This window comes from Phoxinus phoxinus, assembly GCF_949152265.1.
Source record: "Phoxinus phoxinus genome assembly, chromosome: 10".
Classification (NCBI taxonomy): domain Eukaryota; kingdom Metazoa; phylum Chordata; class Actinopteri; order Cypriniformes; family Leuciscidae; genus Phoxinus; species Phoxinus phoxinus.
Genome location: NC_136885.1, coordinates 995,409 through 1,020,000, shown reverse-complemented (window position 1 = coordinate 1,020,000; position 24,592 = coordinate 995,409). Strand labels below are relative to the sequence as shown.

The 24,592-nt window shown below is 44.4% G+C and overlaps 1 protein-coding gene across 11 annotated transcripts in view; it reads right to left on the bottom strand.

Moving 5' to 3' along the window:
- The window catches only part of bbs9 (Bardet-Biedl syndrome 9), a 165,918-nt gene that overhangs the window by 49,308 nt on the left and 92,018 nt on the right, over positions 1 to 24,592 (bottom strand). For 5 of the 11 annotated variants that reach the window (XM_079627083.1, XM_079627084.1, XM_079627082.1 and 2 more), the window contains one exon: positions 19,282 to 19,395. In XM_079627083.1, coding sequence (XP_079483209.1) covers positions 19,282 to 19,395 — 114 coding nt within the window. Of the gene's footprint in view, positions 1 to 10,033; positions 14,175 to 17,879; positions 19,043 to 19,281; positions 19,396 to 24,592 lie in introns of those variants that run through there. The other 6 variants (XM_079627081.1, XM_079627087.1, XM_079627080.1 and 3 more) reach the window with 4 other exon arrangements.

The following is a 24,592-nucleotide window of genomic DNA, read 5'->3' as shown; positions in this document are numbered from 1 at the left end:
AGAAACTGTAATGTGGACTCGTGCACTTCTGTAAAGCTGCTCTGAAATGATGTGTATTGTGAAAAGCGCTGTACAAATAAATGTGAATTGAAAAAAGCGTATCAGCGGCTTCATGACTGACTGTGTGTGTGTGTGTGTGTGTGTGTGCGCGCGTGTCGTGTGTGTGTGTGTGTGCGTGTGCGTGCGCGCGTGTCGTGTGTGTGTGTGTGTGTGTGTGCGCGCGTGTCGTGTGTGTGTGCGTGTGCGTGCGCGCGTGTGTGTGTGTGTGTGTGTGTGTGCGAGGTCAAGGGCATGTGGCTGTTGGTGTGTGGCACACTGGACTGGAGTGTGTTGGTTTAAGATGCACTGATTGGCTGAATGGAGGCGCTCTGTAATCCCGGTGCGGTGGGATCGGAGGGATTGAGCCGGAGCAACTGTTGGACAGTGAGATCATTCGCTCAGCTCGATGTCCTTCTGTGGAGGATCTCTGATCTCTGAGCGAGTCACACACTGAAGTTAATAGATGAGGTTAATTACAACAGCTGAGGGTAAATATAGAGAACAGAAGCTCAACCTGGATCAGTGTTCCTGTGGAGGAAGACCAGCGTGACTGACCTCACACACACCCCGAACACACACCCGAACACAGACCCTAACACACACCCGAACACAGACCCGAACACACAACCCGAACACACACCCGAACACACACCCCGAACACAGACCCGAACACAGACCCGAACACACAACCCTAACACACACCCGAACACACACCCCGAACACAGACCCGAACACACACCCCGAACACAGACCCGAACACACACCCGAACACAGACCCTAACACACACCCGAACACAGACCCGAACACACAACCCGAACACACAACCCTAACACACACCCGAACACACACCCCGAACACAGACCCGAACACAGACCCGAACACACAACCCTAACACACACCCGAACACACACCCCGAACACAGACCCGAACACACACCCGAACACACACCCGAACACACACCCGAACACAGACCCGAACACAGACCCGAACACAGACCCGAACACAGACTCGAACACAGACCCGAACACAGACCCGAACACAGACTCGAACACACACCCGAACACAGACCCGAACACAGACCCGAACACAGACTCGAACACACACCCGAACTCACACCCGAACACAGACCCGAACACAGACCCCGAACACACACACACCCGAACACACACACCCGAACACACACACCCGAACACACACCCGAACACACACCCGAACACACAACCCTAACACACACCCGAACACAGACCCGAACACACACCCGAACACACACCCGAACACAGACTCGAACACAGACCCGAACACAGACTCGAACACACACCCGAACACACAACCCTAACACACACCCGAACACAGACCCGAACACACACCCTAACACACACCCGAACACAGACCCGAACACACACCCGAACACACACCCGAACACACACCCGAACACAGACCCGAACACACAACCCGAACACACACCCGAACACAGACCCGAACACACAGACCCGAACACACACCCGAACACACAACCCTAACACACACCCGAACACAGACCCGAACACACACCCTAACACACACCCGAACACAGACCCGAACACACACCCGAACACACACCCGAACACACACCCGAACACACACCCGAACACAGACCCGAACACACAACCCGAACACACACCCGAACACAGACCCGAACACACAGACCCGAACACACACCCGAACACACAGACCCGAACACAGACCCCGAACACACACCCGAACACACACCCGAACACACACCCGAACACACAGACCCGAACACAGACCCCGAACACACAGACCCGAACACACACCCGAACACACACCCGAACACACACCCGAACACAGACCCGAACACACACCCGAACACAGACCCGAACACAGACCCGAACACACACCCGAACACAGACCCGAACACAGACCCGAACACACACCCGAACACACACCCGAACACACACCCGAACACAGACCCGAACACAGACCCGAACACACAACCCGAACACAGACCCGAACACAGACCCGAACACACACCCGAACACACACCCGAACACACACCCGAACACACACCCGAACACACACCCGAACACACACCCGAACACACAACCCGAACACAGACCCGAACACAGACCCGAACACACACCCGAACACACACCCGAACACACAACCCTAACACACACCGGAACACACACCCCGAACACAGACCCGAACACACAACCCTAACACACACCCGAACACACACCCCGAACACAGACCCGAACACAGACCCGAACACACACCCGAACACACCCGAACACACAACCCTAACACACACCCGAACACACACCCCGAACACAGACCCGAACACACAACCCTAACACACACCCGAACACACACCCCGAACACACACCCCGAACACAGACCCGAACACAGACCCGAACACACAACCCGAACACACAACCCGAACACAGACCCGAACACAGACTCGAACACACAACCCGAACACACACCCGAACACACCCCCAAACACAGACTCGAACACACAACCCGAACACACAACCCTAACACACAACCCTAACACACACCCGAACACAGACCCGAACACAGACCCGAACACAGACCCGAACACAGACCCGAACACACACCCGAACACACACCCGAACACAGACCCGAACACAGACCCGAACACACAACCCGAACACAGACCCGAACACAGACCCGAACACACACCCGAACACACACCCGAACACACACCCGAACACACACCCGAACACACACCCGAACACACACCCGAACACACACCCGAACACACAACCCGAACACACACCCGAACACAGACCCGAACACACACCCGAACACACACCCGAACACACACCCGAACACACAACCCTAACACACACCGGAACACACACCCCGAACACAGACCCGAACACACAACCCTAACACACACCCGAACACACACCCCGAACACAGACCCGAACACAGACCCGAACACACACCCGAACACACCCGAACACACAACCCTAACACACACCCGAACACACACCCCGAACACAGACCCGAACACACAACCCTAACACACACCCGAACACACACCCCGAACACACACCCCGAACACAGACCCGAACACAGACCCGAACACACAACCCTAACACACACCCGAACACACACCCCGAACACACACCCCGAACACAGACCCGAACACAGACCCGAACACACAACCCGAACACACAACCCGAACACAGACCCGAACACAGACTCGAACACACAACCCGAACACACACCCGAACACACCCCCAAACACAGACCCCGAACACACACACCCGAACACACAACCCTAACACACAACCCTAACACACACCCGAACACACACCCGAACACAGACCCGAACACAGACCCGAACACAGACCCGAACACAGACCCGAACACACACCCGAACACACACCCGAACACACACCCGAACACAGACCCGAACACAGACCCGAACACACACCCGAACACAGACCCGAACACAGACCCGAACACACACCCGAACACAGACCCGAACACAGACCCGAACACACACCCGAACACAGACCCGAACACACACCCGAACACAGACCCGAACACACAACCCGAACACACACCCGAACACACAGACCCGAACACACAGACCCGAACACACAGACCCGAACACACAGACCCGAACACACACCCCGAACACAGACCCGAACACACACCCCGAACACACACCCGAACACACACCCGAACACAGACCCGAACACAGACCCGAACACAGACCCGAACACACACCCGAACACAGACCCGAACACACACCCGAACACAGACCCAAACACAGACCCGAACACAGACCCGAACACAGACCCGAACACAGACCCGAACACAGACCCGAACACAGACCCGAACACACACCCGAACACACACCCGAACACACACCCGAACACAGACCCGGACACAGACCCGAACACACACCCGAACACAGACCCGAACACACAACCCTAACACACACCCCGAACACAGACCCGAACACAGAACCGAACACAGACCCGAACACACACCCGAACACAGACCCGAACACAGACCCGAACACACACCCGAACACACACCCCGAACACACACCCGAACACAGACCCGAACACAGACCCGAACACACACCCGAACACACACCCGAACACACACCCGAACACAGACCCGAACACACACCCGAACACAGACCCAAACACAGACCCGAACACACACCCGAACACAGACCCGAACACACACCCGAACACAGACCCGAACACAGACCCGAACACACACCCGAACACACAACCCTAACACACACCCCGAACACAGACCCGAACACACACCCGAACACACAACCGAACACACAACCCGAACACAGTCCTCATCACGACCTCATCATGACCTCATCAAGACCCCATCATGTCCTCATCATGACCTCATCATGTCCTCATCATGACCTCATCACGTCCTCATCACGTCCTCATCACGTCCTCATCACGACCTCATCATGTCCTCATCATGACCTCATCATGTCCTCATCATGTCCTCATCACGTCCTCATCATGACCTCATCATGTCCTCATCATGTCCTCATCATGACCTCATCACGTCCTCATCATGACCTCATCACGTCCTCATCATGACCTCATCATGTCCTCATCATGACCTCATCATGTCCTCATCATGTCCTCATCATGACCTCATCAGGTCCTTATCATGACCTCATCACGTCCTCATCATGACCTCATCACGTCCTCATCATGACCTCATCATGACCTCATCATGTCCTCATCATGACCTCATCAGGTCCTTATCATGACCTCATCACGTCCTCATCATGACCTCATCATGTCCTCATCATGACCTCATCAGGTCCTTATCATGACCTCATCACGTCCTCATCATGTCCTCATCAAGACCTCATCATGTCCTCATCATGACCTCATCAGGTCCTTATCATGACCTCATCACGTCCTCATCACGTCCTCATCATGACCTCATCATGTCCTCATCATGTCCTCATCATGACCTCATCACGACCTCATCATGTCCTCATCATGACCTCATCATGTCCTCATCATGACCTTATCATGTCCTCATCATGACCTCATCACGTCCTCATCATGACCTCATCATGTCCTCATCATGACCTCATCAGGTCCTTATCATGACCTCATCACGTCCTCATCATGACCTCATCATGTCCTCATCATGACCTCATCATGTCCTCATCATGACCTCATCACGTCCTCATCATGACCTCATCATGTCCTCATCATGTCCTCATCACGTCCTCATCATGACCTCATCATGACCTTATCATGTCCTCATCATGTCCTCATCATGACCTCATCATGACCTCATCACGTCCTTATCATGACCTCATCACGTCCTCATCATGACCTTATCATGTCCTCATCATGTCCTCATCATGACCTCATCATGACCTCATCACGTCCTTATCATGACCTCATCATGTCCTCATCATGACCTTATCATGTCCTCATCATGACCTCATCACGTCCTCATCATGACCTCATCATGTCCTCATCATGACCTCATCAGGTCCTTATCATGACCTCATCACGTCCTCATCATGACCTCATCACGTCCTCATCATGACCTCATCACGTCCTCATCATGACCTCATCACGTCCTCATCATGACCTCATCATGTCCTCATCATGTCCTCATCACGTCCTCATCATGACCTCATCATGACCTTATCATGTCCTCATCATGACCTCATCATGACCTCATCACGTCCTTATCATGACCTCATCACGTCCTCATCATGACCTCATCATGACCTCATCAGGTCCTTATCATGACCTCATCACGTCCTCATCATGACCTCATCATGTCCTCATCATGACCTCATCATGTCCTTATCACGTCCTCATCATGACCTCATCACGTCCTCATCATGTCCTCATCATGACCTCATCAGGTCCTCATCATGACCTCATCATGTCCTTATCACGTCCTCATCATGACCTCATCACGTCCTCATCATGTCCTCATCATGACCTCATCACGTCCTCATCATGACCTCATCACGTCCTCATCATGACCTCATCACGTCCTCATCATGACCTCATCATGACCTCATCATGTCCTCATCACGACCTTATCATGTCCTCATCACGTCCTCATCATGACCTCATCATGTCCTCATCATGACCTCATCATGTCCTCATCATGACCTCATCATGTCCTCATCATGACCTCATCATGTCCTCATCATGACCTCATCACGTCCTCATCATGACCTCATCAATACCTCATCACGAACTCTCCTAATCAAACCCCTGTGATCTCAAAACTTATCAGTTTACAAATTATGCACTGTGGTAAAAGTGTTTTGAGGTCATAACATTTTGCAATGACCTGCTTAAGTCTTTATTAATCGATAGTTAGCCCATTAATCATAATATTTATGGTGCCAAGCAGAACATTAAAAGTTAATAAAAGCTAAAATATAAATTGTTGTTCTAAAGATGAATGAATGTTATATGGCTTTTGAGTAAAAGATGACTACATTTAAAATGTTTGGTTGTACTAACTATAAATAAATAATACAATTGTTATATTGTGTATATTGTATTAAAAATGTAATAAATATTTATGTTCATGTTTTAAATATTTATGTTCATTTGATTTGGTGGATCACTATCTACTTTTAGATAAGCTGTATGCAATTGACCCTTCGCAGGGAGTTTGATTGACAGGTGATCTGACCAATCATACTTCGCCATCCGCCATTTTGTCCGCCAAAGCGGTCAGGAGAGTTAGTAGATTAACAGTGGAGGATTTGAGCTGGAGAAGCGGAGTGTACTGACGTCTTTCCGCGGTTAAAACAACATTCCTTCTGATGTTCATTCATGTTTATTTGATGCTATAAATGAACTAGAAGGAAGAGATGATCGGTTCACGAGCGGCTTTAACTGAGGCGACAGCGATCTGTCAAACATTAAAGAGCCACAAAACGCTATTTATTGTTTACATTTCTTTTTTTAAAAAGACAAAATTTGAAAGGTGAGAATTTGTTTAATATCAAAAGTAACCGAAAAGTAAGCTGGTCTGTGTCTGTCAGTGTGTGTCAGTGTCTCTTTGCTCCACGTGTGTTTTTCACTGCGTGAGAACATGGTGTGTGTGAGATTGGCGTAGCTTGTCGGACATAGCGACAGTAACTAAGGGGGGCGGGGCTTTGAGAACGGTCAATTGGTTTATCTCAAAATGCATTATTATTGTTTAGTGCGTATCTACATAATAGAAAATGTGTTGTGTTTAAAGGGAGTAGATCTGATTTATTTGTTCAACAAAGAGGTGTACCCCAAGGTTCGACGCTGGGTCCACTTCTTTTCTCTATTTTTATTAATGATCTGCCTTTAATCTGTTCTAATTCCTCTGTTCAACTATATGCAGATGATACTGTCATTTATACATCTAAACCACATTTATCGCCAATTCAAACTGCTCTTCAATTGGATTTTAATAACTTACAGAAATGGCTGTTATCTAATAAACTACTGCTCAATAAAACTAAGTCTTACACTATGGTCTTTGGTACAAGACAAACTCTTAAAACAAAATCTAATAATCTAATTATAACGTGCAATGACGGTACTTCTCTGCAAGAGGTTGATCATTTTAAATACTTGGGTTTATGGCTAGATTCTGAAATTACTTTCAAACCTCACATTGACCACCTTCTACATAAAATTAATTTTGCAACCTGTGTTTTATTTAGATCCAGAAACTGTTTTACACTTAGTGTCTGAACAAAACTTGCCACACAACTAATATTGCCACTTATTGACTATGCCGATGTTGTTTATCAAAATGCATCTAACCCTAGCCTTCTACCCCTAAAGACAGCATACAGTAATCTCTGGAGATCTTCTCTGGGATGTTCCTAATACTCATCACTGTGTAATGTATAATTCACTTTAATGGCCCTCACTCAATATAAGAAGACACATATATTGGTTGCAACTTATATTTAAATGTATACATTTTAGTTATCCTCAATATCTACAACAGCTTCTGGTGCCGTATTCTGTATTGTATTGTAAATTAGGACCCCCTCGAAAACGAGATGTTCATCTCAAGGGGTTTATCCTATTCAATAAACTTATATATATATATATATATATATATATATATATATATATATATATGTCTGTTGAATATACCAGATTTTCATATGCAGTGGCTTTGCTAACATGAGAAGAGGGATTCATAACTTCTAGCGATAAATCGGATGATATTTTTTGGGAGAATGTTTCCCTTAAAAAACATTTAAAATCTAAAAATATGATAAAAATTATTTTGATAATTTGTGGAAGTAGTCTATTGCCTTCAACATACATATTGAGAAGTGTGTGTGTGTGTGAGAGAGAGTGTGTGTGTGTGTGTGTGTTTGCGGGAGCCGTGGAGTGTGTGTGTGTGCGTGTGTGTGTGTGTGTGTGTTTGCGGGAGCCGTGGAGTGTGTGTGTGTGTGTGTGTGTGTGTGAGTGTGTGTGTGTGTGTGTGTGTGTGTGCGTGCGTGTGTGTGTTTGCGGGAGCCGTGGAGTGTGTGTGTGTGTGTGTGTGTGTGTGTTTGCGGGAGCCGTGGAGTGTGTATGTGTGTGTGTTTGCGGGAGCCGTGGAGTGTGTGTGTTTTCGGGAGCCGTGGAGTGTGTGTGTTTTCGGGAGCCGTGGAGTGTGTGTGTGTGTGTGTGTGTGTGTGTGTGTGTGTGTGTGTGTGTGAGTGTGTGTTTGCGGGAGCCGTGGTGTGTGTGTGTGTGTGTGTTTGTGTGTGTTTGTGGGAGCCGTGGTGTGTGTGTGTGTGTGTGTGTGTGTGTGTGTGTAGCCCGCCACTGAAACACACTATCCTGCCAGCTAACTCAAACACACAGCGCGTGTAATCGTATCTCCTGATCTCAGTAATGAATGCAATTAAACACATCTGTCCACAGCTCTGCCATCAACACATCTTCTCTCTGCTTTAGCGAGAGCTACCTGGAAATATATCTCATTTCCATCCCTCAATATTTAGGATGGACCATCTCCCAGTTTTCACAGCGTAATTGGAGGGAACTAACTACACGTATCCGCACAGGCTGGGAAAGGAGAAGAAGAAGATGTTTGTTTTAGGATCTTTAAAATACCTCTTTTCTGGAAAACTACTGATTAAACTGAGGAATTACCATATGGCCGAAGCAAGATCATAACTCAAACACACATAATCAAGATTTCCAGCACGGGTAGAGAAAGGAGCAGCACACAGACGGCACACACACTCCAGTGATGAGGAACATACGCTAGTCGAGACTCTGGAGCTTTACAACACACTGCACAGCTGGACGCTGGAAAACTACATTTTACTGTTCACTGCTTCCTTTTAACAAACTTAAAGGTATCTTGTTAAAAATGACACAAAAGCCGGTTTTGTTGAAGGCCAAACTCTCTTGTTCAGCTTGCTTTACCGCGGTAATGTGGAGTGTGGACGGCTCTCAGCATTAGGAAGCGTTCAGGACAGAGACAGATCTGCACTTCTGGTTAACACTGAGGGTCATGACAGTCTATGGTGTCTTGTTGTCGTATAGGGGCCGGGTTTGAATTCTGATGAAATATACATTTTTATAATGAACCAAGAATTGCATGTGAACTTCAGAGCACCATCAGCACTGATGACATGAACACACACCGAGTCTGGCCGTTTACATTTAAACTGGTATATATTACATATGTCATTAAATGCTACAATCCTTTGTCTTGAGTTGTGTTGACAGAACGATATTTTGTAAAACTTCGGATGAATTCCCCCAAAGACCCGCGAACGAAAACTCCCAGCTTCTGCAGAAATCACCACGGCTACATGACATATTAGTTAGTTGTCGCTAAATGACTTAGAAATGGTGAACTTCACCAAAAGACGACCACTTTGGGGATCTATTCTTTTTATTCCTACAATAATCATGGAATTTAATTATCAAATGCTTTTTTTTTTTGTCTTTTGGGAGCATTTCAAATAAATTTGACTCAAAAATCTCCAGAATCCAGTGAGCTGCCTACCTAGCCTGCATTTAAAGGGCCAGTGCTATGCGGATACTTCTATATTATATTCATACGGTCAGGCTGAGGAAGACGACGAGGCGAAGCACAGCGGATATGACTCACAGCACAGTTAAAGGTACAGTAGGGGATCTGGGAAATGCTAACTTTAGCCTGCTAGCATTGAAAGCATACGATCCCTGCAAATCTCCGTCTAAAGACGGAAATTGTATTATCTAATATTATGTATCAGTATTATTATCTTTTTATTAATATTGATAATCAGATGTATTTGTGAAGTTTAGGAACATGAGTTAGAGTGAGGATCCTGCAGAGACACGGAGAGGAAACCAGTTTGAATACAGGAATGTGTAGCATATGTTTTCCAATTATGGATATGACAAGTCACAAGTTCTGTACAATGAAGCATTGTGTAGCATGATGATGTTTTCCACTGATGATGTGTGCGTCTACTGTACTACAGTAGGTCTATTCTCAGTATGGAAAGATGATTGTGCCGTGTGGAAGCACGAGTTATATTGTAAATGCAAACATCAAGTTTTTCTGGTAATGCAATACATTTCTTAGGTCTAGCAGCTAATAATCCCAGCGCTGAGGCCGTATGATGTCAAACACACGATGACTGACAGGGAACACATGCTATCATTTCATTCAGACCAAATTAAATGATTGAACAGACATTTTATGGCCCTACGCCATCCACGATATACATTTATAAAGATACACATTTTAGTCAACTTAACATAGAGATTGCTATCAGGATATGAGACTTTCAACCAGCATAACAAAAAAGATTGCACCTTTAACTTTAATATACTAAACAAACCAAGAATACAGTGAAGGTAAACAGTGTGTGTTAACACAAACAACACCGGACAAAGAGCAGACAGAACAGAGGCCAATATATCCCTAACCAACTCAATGAACAAGACAAGGATCAGGTGGATCAAATCAATCAAACAATGAGTCGCTATGACAACCAATGAATCCATTCTAGAAACCATGGAAACAAACTAACAACAAGAATTCAAAACATTGAAAACAAACCAAACAAACTGATCCAGCGTACTAACACTGACCTGATCACAGTCCTGCGCAACACTTCATATAATTACTGGTGTAACTGAAGTTAACCCGCTGGGGTCGGCAAACGCACCGGCGCGTAGTGCTCGATTTTTTCCACATAGCAGCAAAATAGACTTAAAATTCCGTAATTTATGGTCATACAGACTTAAGAAATATGAAAAAATAAACTGTTAAATGTCTACTTTTTTATGTGTCCCCTTACAAGCGAAAAAAAAACCATTGTGTTTTTGTAAAATAAAGAAAATAAACAGTATCTGTATGGAAAGAGCGAGAGATCAGCCGTTCTCATTTCAGCTTATTAACTTTTAATGTGACCACGCCCACGGAGACCGTGCTATTCAAGCGCAAATGATCTGAGGCGATACATGCAAACTGTGAACGGCCACATCAGCTCGATAAAACACATCAAGTTTAATCCGATGATTGTACTTGTTTACACCGGCTCGCGACGCTGTGAGGAATAATACTATCTTAAATAATCTGGGAAATTGACCTCAGAAGTGCTGGTATTTCGAGGAGCAACGGATCCAGCTGAGGAATAGTACATTTTTTATTCTTATATGCTTTGTTCTATTAGCGAGTGTCTGTAAACCGCAAAAAGACTGTTTAAATACGAATCGCGTTTCTGTGTGTGAATGAATGAACAGCTTTTACCAAACTATATTGCTATAGCCTACTGAGATGAGTCAAAATCGACTGAAATATGTTGAAATAAAATGTATTTGTATAAGCAACGTATTAAACTGCAAATTAACATTTATATGCCCTAATATATATCATAAAACGATAGACCTATGTTACAGACAAAATATGAAAGAAAACATTTCGTTGACTAGTTTTGGAGATATTATAAAGTTTTTACTGTAAAGTAGACTGCCACATCAAATAAGCTTTTGTTCACCAATTTTTGCTCATATGTTAAATATTTATAGTATGTTTTGTCAAAAATAAAGTCATCAACTAAGATGTTATTATAGTGTTTGTTCCGATGTAGGCTATATTCAAACTAATGAATCCTTAACTTTGAAATACGCATGATAAAATGTATACTTTCGTTTTTACAAAGAAAGATTACACTTGAAAGATTGTTCAAATTGTAATTGTTGTTGTAATTGTAACCTTTTTAATAAAATCGCAAAAAATATATTTACAAAGTAGATGTAAACAAAATCTTAAAAGGTCAATATAAGCCTTTTCTTTAAATAATTTATTGTGTTTTATTAGTGACAAATTTGGGGAGAGGATACATATTCCAAAACTCTCTGAAAATACAGTATGAGAATTCTTACCTTCTTACCTATTACCTTTGATATTATACAATTTGCAAGCATACACAATTTGTGGAAAAAGACAAAAATTTGAGATGTTTCCAACTGTGAACCAATTTTGTAGAATATATATATTTCTTTTGTCCTTGCATTCTTTCTTGCGGCTCAGTGACACACACCTGAATGACAGGCTCATTATGCAGCTCATTATGCAGCTCATTATGCAGCTCATTATGCGAGTCATTGTCTTCTCAGGTGTGAACCCCTTACTATACATGATGTGTTGGATCAGTCACGCCCCTGCGCATATCGCCTTCCCAAACAAAAAGTGTTTTACAAAATTTAAATCAATGTATTGTTTTATGTGAATGATTTTCAGATCATTTTGAAGCAAGAACTCTAGACGACAACTACCATTAGTCAAAAGTATTGTGGACACATATTTAGTATGTGTTTTGTGGCCTTATTTCAGAAACTTTTTTGTTTTTTCAATAACCATGCATTAACATTATTCTCTCAAAAATACAAACATGTACATACATGTTGCTCGGATATTATGGTAGCCCTGTGTGTGATAAATAGTGTAATTACACCTTTGCCATTAATATGTTTATAAGCAACTGGAAAAAGCACAAATGTCAGGGCATGTCAGAACATCTCAAGGACCCCAAAAACACCTTAGACCCCAGAGGGTTAATGCTGGAAATCAGAGGAAAACGGCTCGCTAGCTTTGAAGATCTAGCTTTTGATATAGCGGATGATGAACAGTTATGTTTTGATGTGGGAATTAATTAATTCTTCATTCCTCTTTGTTGTTTCTGTCTTCCTGTCTTCCTCGGTGTGCAGTGATCTCTGTCAGTGACAGTATGAAGAGAAAGGAAACAGACTCAAGGTTTTTATTTTATGACAAATTTATAGACATGCTTCGTGCTTTGTTTTTAATTTTTTAATTTTTTTTAAAGTGCCTCAGTGCATCTCGTTTTTTTTTCCATTAGTTCCCTACTGTATTTTACACGTTTATGTTTTCTCCTCCTTAATTTTGTTGTTCCAGAAAACATTTTTTTTTTAACGATTTTTGATTGCTGGCTAAAAATTAGTGTGATGTTTCAACTTCAGAGACTAACCAGCAAGCTATGTTTATGTGAATGTGTGTGTTGTTTCTTCAGTGGAAATAATATATAAAGAAAACGAAGACATAAAAAATGCAAAAAATACAGTACACAAGGTTCATTTTCAACACTTGAAATTATGAAAATGAATATTGAAGTGATTGTCAGTAAATCCACTGCAAGAATGACATGGTTCTGAATTTCGGTGTTTAATAGCCAGAAATCATGTTCATAAGTGTATTGTGTGAGTCGCGAGTGTAGCAGCCGATCTGATGTGTGATACACAACTGTGTTTGAAGAGATGAAAGACACATGAGAGAGTGGCGACGTTTCAATCGACATCAGAGACGCTGTTTGAATCCTCTCAGCTGTAGATCTCCTTCCTCACGTGTGTGTGTGTGTGTGTGGTGTGTGTGTGTGTGTGTGTGTGTGGTGTGTGTGTGGTGTGTGTGTGTGTGTGTGTGTGTCAGGAGGAACATGTTTAATCACTCAGTTAATGACAGAAGTGAACACGTCTGAGCAGATCCACCGCTTTAAACTCAACTAACCAATCAGCTGTCAGGGTTTCTCCACATCTGAGGAGCCTCCTGGGAATCTCGAGTTCTTACGCCTGGACTGGTTACATATCTGGGAAATAGTGGTTACTAAAATGAACAACCCAGGATCGCTGGAAAAACGTGCATGTGGCGATATTTTAGCAGAATGATCTGATGCTGCAGTGAGTGTGCAGTGAGTGTGCAGTGAGTATGCAGTGAGTGTGCAGTGAGTGTGCAGTGAGTGTGCAGTGTGTGTCCAGTGAGTGTCCAGTGAGTGTGCAGTGAGTGTGCAGTGAGTGTGCAGTGAGTGTCCAGTGAGTGTGCAGAGAGTGTGCAGTGAGTGTGCAGTGAGTGTGCAGTGAGTGTCCAGTGAGTGTGCAGAGAGTGTGCAGTGAGTGTGCAGTGAGTGTGCAGTGAGTGTGCAGTGAGTGTGCAGTGAGTGTGCAGTGAGTGTCCAGTGAGTGTGCAGTGAGTGTGCAGTGAGTGTCCAGTGAGTGTGCAGTGAGTGTGCAGTGAGTGTGCAGTGAGTGTGCAGTGAGTGTGCAGTGAGTGTCCAGTGAGTGTGCAGTGAGTGTGCAGTGAGTGTGCAGTGAGTGTGCAGTGAGTGTGCAGTGAGTGTCCAGTGAGTGTGCAGTGAGTGTGCAGTGAGTGTGCAGTGTGTGTGCAGTGAATGTGCAGTGAGTGTGCAGTGAGTGTGCAGTGAGTGTGCAGTGTGTGTCCAGTGAGTGTCCAGTGAGTGTGCAGTGAGTGTGCAGTGTGTGTCCAGTGAGTGTCCAGTGAGTGTGCAGTGAGTGTGCAGTGAGTGTGCAGTGAGTGTCCAGTGAGTGTGCAGAGAGTGTGCAGTGAGTGTGCAGTGAGTGTCCAGTGAGTGTGCAGTGAGTGTGCAGTGAGTGTGCAGTGAGTGTGTGCAGTGAGTGTGCAGTGAGTGTGCAGTGAGTGTCCAGTGAGTGTCCAGTGAGTGTGCAGTGAGTGTGCAGTGTGTGTGCAGTGAGTGTGCAGTGAGTGTGCAGTGAGTGTGCAGTGTGTGTGCAGTGAGTGTGCAGTGAGTGTGCAGTGAGTGTGCAGTGAGTGTGCAGTGAGTGTGCAGTGTGTGTCCAGTGAGTGTCCAGTGAGTGTGCAGTGAGTGTGCAGTGAGTGTGCAGTGAGTGTGCAGAGAGTGTGCAGTGAGTGTGCAGTGAGTGTCCAGTGAGTGTGCAGAGAGTGTGCAGTGAGTGTGCAGTGAGTGTCCAGTGAGTGTGCAGTGAGTGTGCAGTGAGTGTGCAGAGAGTGTGCAGTGAGTGTGCAGTGAGTGTGCAGTGAGTGTGCAGTGAGTGTGCAGTGAGTGTGCAGTGAGTGTGCAGTGAGTGTGCAGTGAGTGTGCAGTGTGTGTGCAGTGAGTGTGCAGTGAGTGTAGTGTGTGTGCAGTGAGTGTGCAGTGAGTGTGCAGTGTGTGTGCAGTGAGTGTCCAGTGAGTGTGCAGTGAGTGTCCAGTGAGTGTCCAGTGTGTGTGCAGTGTGTGTGCAGTGAGTGTGCAGTGAGTGTGCAGTGAGTGAGCAGTGAGTGTGCAGTGTGTGTGCAGTGAGTGTAGTGTGTGTGCAGTGAGTGTGCAGTGAGTGTCCAGTGAGTGTGCAGTGAGTGTCCAGTGAGTGTGCAGTGAGTGTGCAGTGAGTGTGCAGTGAGTGTCCAGTGAGTGTCCAGTGAGTGTGCAGTGAGTGTGCAGTGTGTGTGCAGTGAGTGTGCAGTGAGTGTGCAGTGAGTGTGCAGTGTGTGTGCAGTGAGTGTGCAGTGAGTGTGCAGTGAGTGTGCAGTGAGTGTGCAGTGAGTGTGCAGTGAGTGTGCAGTGTGTGTCCAGTGAGTGTCCAGTGAGTGTGCAGTGAGTGTGCAGTGAGTGTGCAGTGAGTGTGCAGTGAGTGTGCAGAGAGTGTGCAGTGAGTGTGCAGTGAGTGTCCAGTGAGTGTGCAGAGAGTGTGCAGTGAGTGTGCAGTGAGTGTCCAGTGAGTGTGCAGTGAGTGTGCAGTGAGTGTGCAGTGAGTGTGCAGAGAGTGTGCAGTGAGTGTGCAGTGAGTGTCCAGTGAGTGTGCAGTGAGTGTGCAGTGAGTGTGCAGTGAGTGTGCAGTGAGTGTGCAGTGAGTGTGCAGTGAGTGTGCAGTGTGTGTGCAGTGAGTGTAGTGTGTGTGCAGTGAGTGTGCAGTGAGTGTGCAGTGTGTGTGCAGTGAGTGTCCAGTGAGTGTGCAGTGAGTGTCCAGTGAGTGTCCAGTGTGTGTGCAGTGTGTGTGCAGTGAGTGTGCAGTGAGTGTGCAGTGAGTGAGCAGTGAGTGTGCAGTGTGTGTGCAGTGAGTGTAGTGTGTGTGCAGTGAGTGTGCAGTGAGTGTGCAGTGAGTGTGCAGTGTGTGTGCAGTGAGTGTGCAGTGAGTGTGCAGTGTGTGTGCAGTGTGTGTGCAGTGAGTGTAGTGTGTGTGCAGTGAGTGTGCAGTGAGTGTGCAGTGAGTGTGCAGTGTGTGTGCAGTGAGTGTGCAGTGAGTGTGCAGTGAGTGTGCAGTGTGTGTGCAGTGAGTGTGCAGTGTGTGTGCAGTGAGTGTGCAGAGAGTGTGCAGAGAGTGTGCAGTGTGTGTGCAGTGAGTGTGCAGTGAGTGTGCAGAGAGTGTCCAGAGAGTGTGCAGTGTGTGTGCAGTGAGTGTGCAGTGAGTGTGCAGTGAGTGTCCAGAGAGTGTGCAGTGTGTGTGCAGTGAGTGTGCAGTGTGTGTGCAGTGAGTGTGCAGTGTGTGTGCAGTGAGTGTGCAGTGAGTGTGCAGTGTGTGTGCAGTGAGTGTGCAGTGAGTGTGCAGTGTGTGTGCAGTGAGTGTGCAGTGAGTGTGCAGTGTGTGTGCAGTGAGTGTGCAGTGAGTGTGCAGTGAGTGTGCAGTGTGTGTGCAGTGAGTGTGCAGTGAGTGTGCAGTGTGTGTGCAGTGAGTGTGCAGTGAGTGTGCAGTGAGTGTGCAGTGAGTGTGCAGTGTGTGTGCAGTGAGTGTCCAGTGAGTGTGCAGTGAGTGTGCAGTGTGTGTGCAGTGAGTGTCCAGTGAGTGTGCAGTGAGTGTCCAGTGAGTGTGCAGTGAGTGTCCAGTGAGTGTGCAGTGAGTGTGCAGTGAGTGTCCAGAGAGTGTGCAGTGAGTGTGCAGTGAGTGTGCAGTGAGTGTGCAGTGAGTGTGCAGTGAGTGTGCAGTGAGTGTGCAGTGAGTGTGCAGTGTGTGTGCAGTGAGTGTCCAGTGAGTGTGCAGTGAGTGTGCAGTGTGTGTGCAGTGAGTGTCCAGTGAGTGTGCAGTGAGTGTGCAGTGTGTGTGCAGTGAGTGTGCAGTGAGTGTGCAGTGTGTGTGTGTGTGTCTTTTTATTCATATTTTTTACTATTTAATTATCTGTGAGAAATACTACAGTTTAAGTTTATTGAATCAAGAAATTTGTTGATTTAACAGATTTTTTAAAAATCAAGTTATCAAATTTGAACAAATTATGATGTGTTATTATTAATTTTAAAATGATTTATTTCTAATTTAGTAAATATTCTGAAAAACAGATGTCAATTGTTATCAATGTTTTTATTAAATAGCGTGATATCATATTGGCCTTATCTTATTTCAGCCAATGTGTGTATTGATCTTCTCTGTGTGTGTGTGTGTGTGTGTGTGTGTGTGTGTGTGTGTGTGTGTGTGTGTGTGTGTGTGTGTGTGCGTGTGTGCGTGTGTGTGCATCAGGGTTCGCTCTCTTTATGAACACATTGCATCAGCACTACACTGAGGTAAAGCTGTTCTGAGGTCACTGAACAGCACTGTGCCTTTATTAATTCATAACCACAATTATTGTGAAGAGGAACGAAGGTTGTTGGTGTTTTGCTGCCTCTAGTGTTCATCTCTGTCTGTATAGCGACAGTTTCTGGAGTTTTGTGATAATTTAGTGTGCAGTGAGTTTGTGTTGAAGTAGAAACAGAAAGCCGTTGTCTGAATGAAGGAGTGAGACTGTAAAACTGAAACTATTCACACAGAAATCCACACAACTCCACAACGCTTCTGTAATATTCCTTCAGTTTCATCACCACACACTGACAGGATTATAAGCATCCAGGAATTTGAACAGTTCAAAGCTATTACACACACACTACTCAATAATTACTGACAGTTTCACACATTCCAACACTAAGCAGATTTGTTCAACTCAACAGAGGACCAGACTGATGTTTCTGTCTATTGTGTCAAACCGTAATTAACCTGGCAATTTAGTGATTTACAAGATAAAGATGTGTGGGTGTGTATTGATCTTCTGTGTGTGTGTGTGTGTGTGTGTGTGTGTGTGTGTGTGTGGGTGTGTGTGTCGTACTCTGCAGTATGAGCAGAGAGAGTGAGTCTGTAATGCGTGTGTGTGTGTGTGTGTTATTCTGCAGGATGAGCAGTGAGAGTGAGTCTGTAATGTGTGTGTGTGTGTGTATGTGTGTGTGTGTGTATGTGTGTATGTGTGTGTGTATGTGTGTGTTATTCTGCAGGATGAGCAGTGAGAGTGAGTCTGTAATGTGTGTGTGTGTGTGTATGTGTGTGTGTGTGTGTGTGTGTGTATGTGTGTGTCTTCTGACAGATGTGTGTGTGTGTGTGTGTGTGTATGTGTGTATGTGTGTGTGTGTGTGTGTGTGTGTGTGTGTTATTCTGCAGGATGAGCAGTGAGAGTGAGTCTGTAATGTGTGTGTGTGTATGTGTGTGTCTCCTGACTGATGTGTGTGTGTGTGTGTGTGTGTGTGTGTGTGTATGTGTGTGTGTGTATGTGTGTGTCTCCTGACTGATGTGTGTGTGTGTGTGTGTGTGTGTGTGTGTGTGTGTGTGTGTGTGTGTGTGTGTGTGTGTGTGTGTGTGTGTGTGTGTGTGTGTGTGTGTGTGTGTGTGTGTGAGACACATCTCCTGACAGATCTCCAGCTCAGGACCAGTGTCTGCGTGGGTTAGTCATATGACGGCCTGTGCTGATGACCTGCTGGAACATGTACACGTGAACAACAGTGTGTGTTCACACACACCAGCCGGACTCTGATTTACTCCTTCACAATCCACACACAATCACTTCCTGGTAGTTAACAGCACACAGTACATGATGACGGTTCACAGTCCCCGGTGAGATCAGTGTGTGTGTGTGTGTGTGTGTGTGTGTGTGTGTGTGTGTGTGTGTGTGTGTGTGTGTGTGTGTGTGTGTGTGTGTTTCTGAACTCTTACCTGACTTGCTCTTGACTCTCTTGGACGGCTGTTTCTTCTTGATGAACTGAGTCGAGTCCTGAAGCGTTTCTTCCTCCTGCTCAACTATCGGCTCCGGGATGGACTCGCAACTCACTGCAGAACACACACACACACACTGTCATTAACACACACACACACTGCAGAACAACACACACACACACACACAGACATTAACACACTGCAGAATAACACACACACACACACACAAATTACGAGTATCAAATATGATCATCATTCTTTTGAGGAAGGTTTATCTGTTCATCTGTCAATCATCATTGTATTGCATTATATGATTTAAAACTACAGCTTTGATCATAAAACTAAGAATTAAAATATAATCTTACTATTGGCAGATATTGATATGGATATGCATTTTATTAAAGTATCTGCTATAAAGATCTCATTGATTTACATTACAAGCTTCTTACGTTTTGTCTAAATATCAGCATCTGCATTCAATTCCATATTTCTGCTCAGTTTGGGCCTGAATTAAATCTGAGGTGTTTTTTCCTCCATACTCTTACCATCTCAGACTATATGAGACATGAAACCCTGATGTATCAAATATGTTTTTTTTTTAAATATTTTGTCTAAAGTTTCAATAAAACAGTGAGCAGCTGTGTGAACTTTACTTTGCTCTTGATATAAAACACACAGGTATGAACACAACAGCGGTTATGAACATAAACCTTCCTCTTCCAGAAACTGATGATCAGATTGTAGCGCACCTGCTGGACCCCATCAGTGTGTGTGTGTGTGTGTGTGTGTGTGTGTCTGTGCTGAGGATCAGACAGAATTAAGAGCTTTGAAGGGTCTCTCTGTCCAGTCCCTTACCCACAATCCTCTTTTCACGCCACATACCCCAAATAGACAAATCTTGTGAGACTGCTGACTTTCCTCAGGAAAGATTATCATAATCCTGCTAATATTTACCCAGGCTGTTCATGTGAGATATTTCAGATCAGAAACGGGGTCTTATAACAGAGTCTTCACCACACCGACAGCTCAGCGGAGAACTGACTGAGTATACCGCTATCAGTGGGTTATATTTGAGAACGGAGTCCTGTGTAGGGCACAGTTTTAACACGACTAGAGGTTAATAGAGGTTATCATTGAGTCAGTTTCCCGCGGGAACACACTCCCTCAGCCGGACTGAGTCAAGTAGTCTTCATTTATATAGCGCTTTTAACAATGTAGATTGTTTCAAACACTCTTAGAAGAAAAGGTTCTATAGGCGCTTCGTATTTGGAACCCCTAAAAGGTTCTATACAGAACCCAAGAAAGGGTTTTTTCTTGTCATTATAGAACCTTTTTAGCATAAAAGGTTCTTTGGAGTTGAGTAAAGAATCCTATGGTTCTATATAGAACCCCAATGAACCCTTTTTTTCTAAGAGTGTAGAACCTTTTAGGGGTTCCAAATACGTAGCGCCTATAGAACCTTTTAAGGTTCTATATAGAACCTTTTTTTCTAAGAGTGAAGCTGCTTTACAGAGATAAACGTATAATTTAAGGTAACAGATTGTCTTTATAGCGGTTCTTGAATAATGATATTTTCCAGCTAAAGTTAGTATTGATTGATTCACTTCCGTCGCAACAATCGACACCGTTCTCTCTACACAGACTTTAAACTGAACCTGTGAGAAACACTGATGATGCTCACGTGCGCATCAAGAATTAATTCTATAGTTTGAATATATGTGCGCATGTTTGTAATTCTCTACAAACCAAGCCATAAACTACTTGTCCTGCCTATACATTTCCCATTTTCCGAGTGGCAGAAGAGCTGCTGAGTGACTGGATTTAATAGAAGAAACTGAGAAAACAACAGTAAACCAAACGATTATCAGTATAAACTAAAGGTTGGACTCTATATAGTGTTCCTTACAACTCACCAAAGATCCAGTGATCATGGATATTGACACGCAGCAGGAATCGTGTTTCCTGACATTTATATGAGCCGGATTTCAACACCGGGGAAATACATAAAGCAAATTTGCATGTGAACGCTTTATATAAATACAATATAGGTCTAAATTCATGTGATCCGTATAATAAAGCCAACCTGTTCACCTCAACAGATTGGCACTACCCACTACATAAGCCTGCCGACTCTAACAGAAGAGGAGGCCCATTGGAAGGGTGTGTGTATAGCCTACCTATATATGGGAACTTCAGGGCCCTAATTTCACCATCCTATAAAAACTCTACCAAACACCCCCATGATACTGTCTAACAGGGGAACGTGGTCTACTGTTCAGCCTTACTAAAAACTCTTGTAAAGGGAGTAGACCTACAGAGCTCAATCTGCTGTCCATTGAGCGATGGCCTAAACGACATTCACAAATGGAGGCCTATATCCATAGGATATATTGTGCAGATGTCTGTCCCCCTTCCCCCGGTAACAGTGCAGGCGAGAGTAGAGTTTATCAAGGGAAACTCATAGTTGGCACAAGCAGATCCCTCAGGAACTGATCGTGCGTGCTCTGAGCCCAAACAATAAACGCACAAGTTGCGTAGACACAAATATCTAAGACACAGATGCACACACCTCCTGAAGCCTTTTCACAAGCCATAATTACCCTTTTGAAGTTTTCAGGTTGAAGCGTACAAACAAAACAGTTCCTGAAGACGAATAAGTGGTTAACATGTTCTCTAAGTGCCTCTTATACGTCCGGGTCGCTCTAGTGGTGACGTCATAGGCTGTCGCTGGCCAATAGGATTGCCGTGATTAGATAAGCATTTCAGACACCGGTTCACGCGGAGGCGTTCCCCATAGCGTCATCGACGCAGTGCAAGTCTCTTCAAAAGGCTGCTGACATGACCGACTGTATCACACTCAATAAGAGTTCTTAGTCATTCTACTCCGAATGTTTTTATTTACAGACAGTTCAGCAGTGGATGTGCCTGGAATATTTATATCAACTAATAGTATAGGCGCCCATATACTATTGGATATAAGGAACGGGTTTATTAAAACTTGTATTTAAATGGCTTCATATATTGGCATAGGCAAATTGTAATGATTGGGAACTCCAATTAATTTTGATATTAATCATTTAAGGCATAAACATCAAGCAAATCTTTTTTTCATTATTATTCTAAGTTAAATATGGAACTATGCCTGCCAGGATTGGTAAATCCTCCTCATCATCTACATGCATCAGCTGTGGAGTGCCACAAGGCTCTATTCTGGGCCCATTGTGATTTTCCTTATATATGCATTCATTCATCGAGTCAAATTATGTAAAGTACAGCCCAACTGTATAGAATTTAGTTTTTTCCTAACAAATTAAATTGCTCTAAAGATATCATAAGTAAAATAAATGTAAAACGCCTGCTTAAATGTCTTTAAATCTTCTTTAAATAATAAATTCTCAAAACGGCTACATAAATGATGAACCAAAACTTTTAATGCAATGTAATTTCCTAATTTGGGGAAGCATAAAGTTGAACAAAAATACTATTAAATATAATTTGTGTTTGCTATTTCAAAAATATACAATTTATATTTGATATTTTTATGATCAGTCCAGCATTTTAATGCAGTTGTCACTTTTCATTTCATTTTGTATTTAATTTTTACTTTTGTTTCAGTTTAAACTTAATCAAGCGAGAAAACTAAATTGCGTTTCATCATCTGAGCAGCCGCTTCATTATTTGATCGTTTGATTTTATCATTTAAATGTTTTGAGGAAGAAACTCATTTTAAACAAATCTGTGAATATGGCTTGACTTTAACAAGTGAGCCAAACACGGACTCTTCCCTGAACGAACCGTGACCTCCGGTGGATCATTCACAAGAAGATCTTAGACAGAAAACAGAAAGAAAAGCAGGATAAATATGGCAGGTGCTCAGGGAGTGTGGCGATCCTTCCCTGTGATGTCATACCTTTAACTCAAGGTCGGCAAAGGGAGAGCGGGACTCGGCAGACAGGAACACACAAATCAGACAGATAAAACACAAGTGTGTGTGTGAGAGAGAGTGTCAGGAGTTTGACTTTAAACTTGAAGGAACGGAGCAACACCTCCTGCAGACGCACTACATCACACAAAAGCAATTTCAGCAGATTCCCTGAGATTACTCACTCATTCTCCTCCACACGACTGGCAGCTGACCAGAGGATAACATCCACACACACACACACGGTCCGAGACATCGGGAGGACAGGCGTCTGATAACAGGCCCATCCAGTTAATCATTCACACATTCCACAGGGATCTGTGGCGCTTTATGTGTCCTCTGAAGATTAAAGCTCGATGCGCGCGATCCTGTCACTACAATAGCATTAGTGTAACAGGAGAATGTGTAGTTTACTACCAAAAACTAGATTTTCTTCAGGATATGTATGCAAAACTCGCACGGGAACGGGGACGGCAGTGTGATTTAGTTATTAGGGGGTTTAGCACGTCGTGTTGCTGTGCAGTTTCAAAGGCATTCTGGGCCGTTGCTAGGTGGTTGCTTGCTTGCTTGTTGACAGGATTTTCTGATTTATGCAGTGATAAAAAGAGTAATCTAAAATCCTCTGTAATCCTCTAACTCTATTATGGCAACAAAATCAAACGAGAACTTTTAGAACCTGGCTTCGTTCAATGTTCAGATTCCTGTTCTGGATATGTACGCAAATTAGTGCATTTTTAATTAGACTACTAGTTGCATATTTAAACATATCATTTCAGAAAACTTGTTAGAAAATAATAATTAATGCTCTTAATGTATTATTGTGAATAATTAACTGAAGAAGTATGGTTAGCGTAGATATCAGTAAGTTAAATATACACTATGTAACTGTTTTTGAAAATTTGAAAGTCAATAAATCAGTCCTTCTTCCGGAACGTCGTGTTTTTGTCTTACCCTGATTCACTGTGGTAAGTCTGTAATATGTGTGTGTGTGTGTGTGTGTGTGTGTGTGTGTGTGTGTGTGTGTATATATGTGTGTCCCAGAAGGCCTTTCCCAGGCTGAAAAGTTCAATTACGGATTACACTTTTAAATGTAAGTATTGGGTTTAAACTCACTCAAATATCTAAGCAGTTCAAATGTTGACTTATTACCTAGATGCGATTTTATCAATAGTTTATACTCTTTATTGTGTGCATAACTGGACCAAGCTGAACATATTTAAACAGGCTGTGAATCTGGTTTTGTTGTCAGACAGTTGAATCTCACTTTCAGAAAAGTCCAGCATGAATGTTACTGCTCATCAATGTCAGCTGTCACACACGCAAGAGGACAAGAGCATCATCAGCAGAACGTCCCATTGAACCGTGTTCGCCTCGACCTTCGTGGACGTT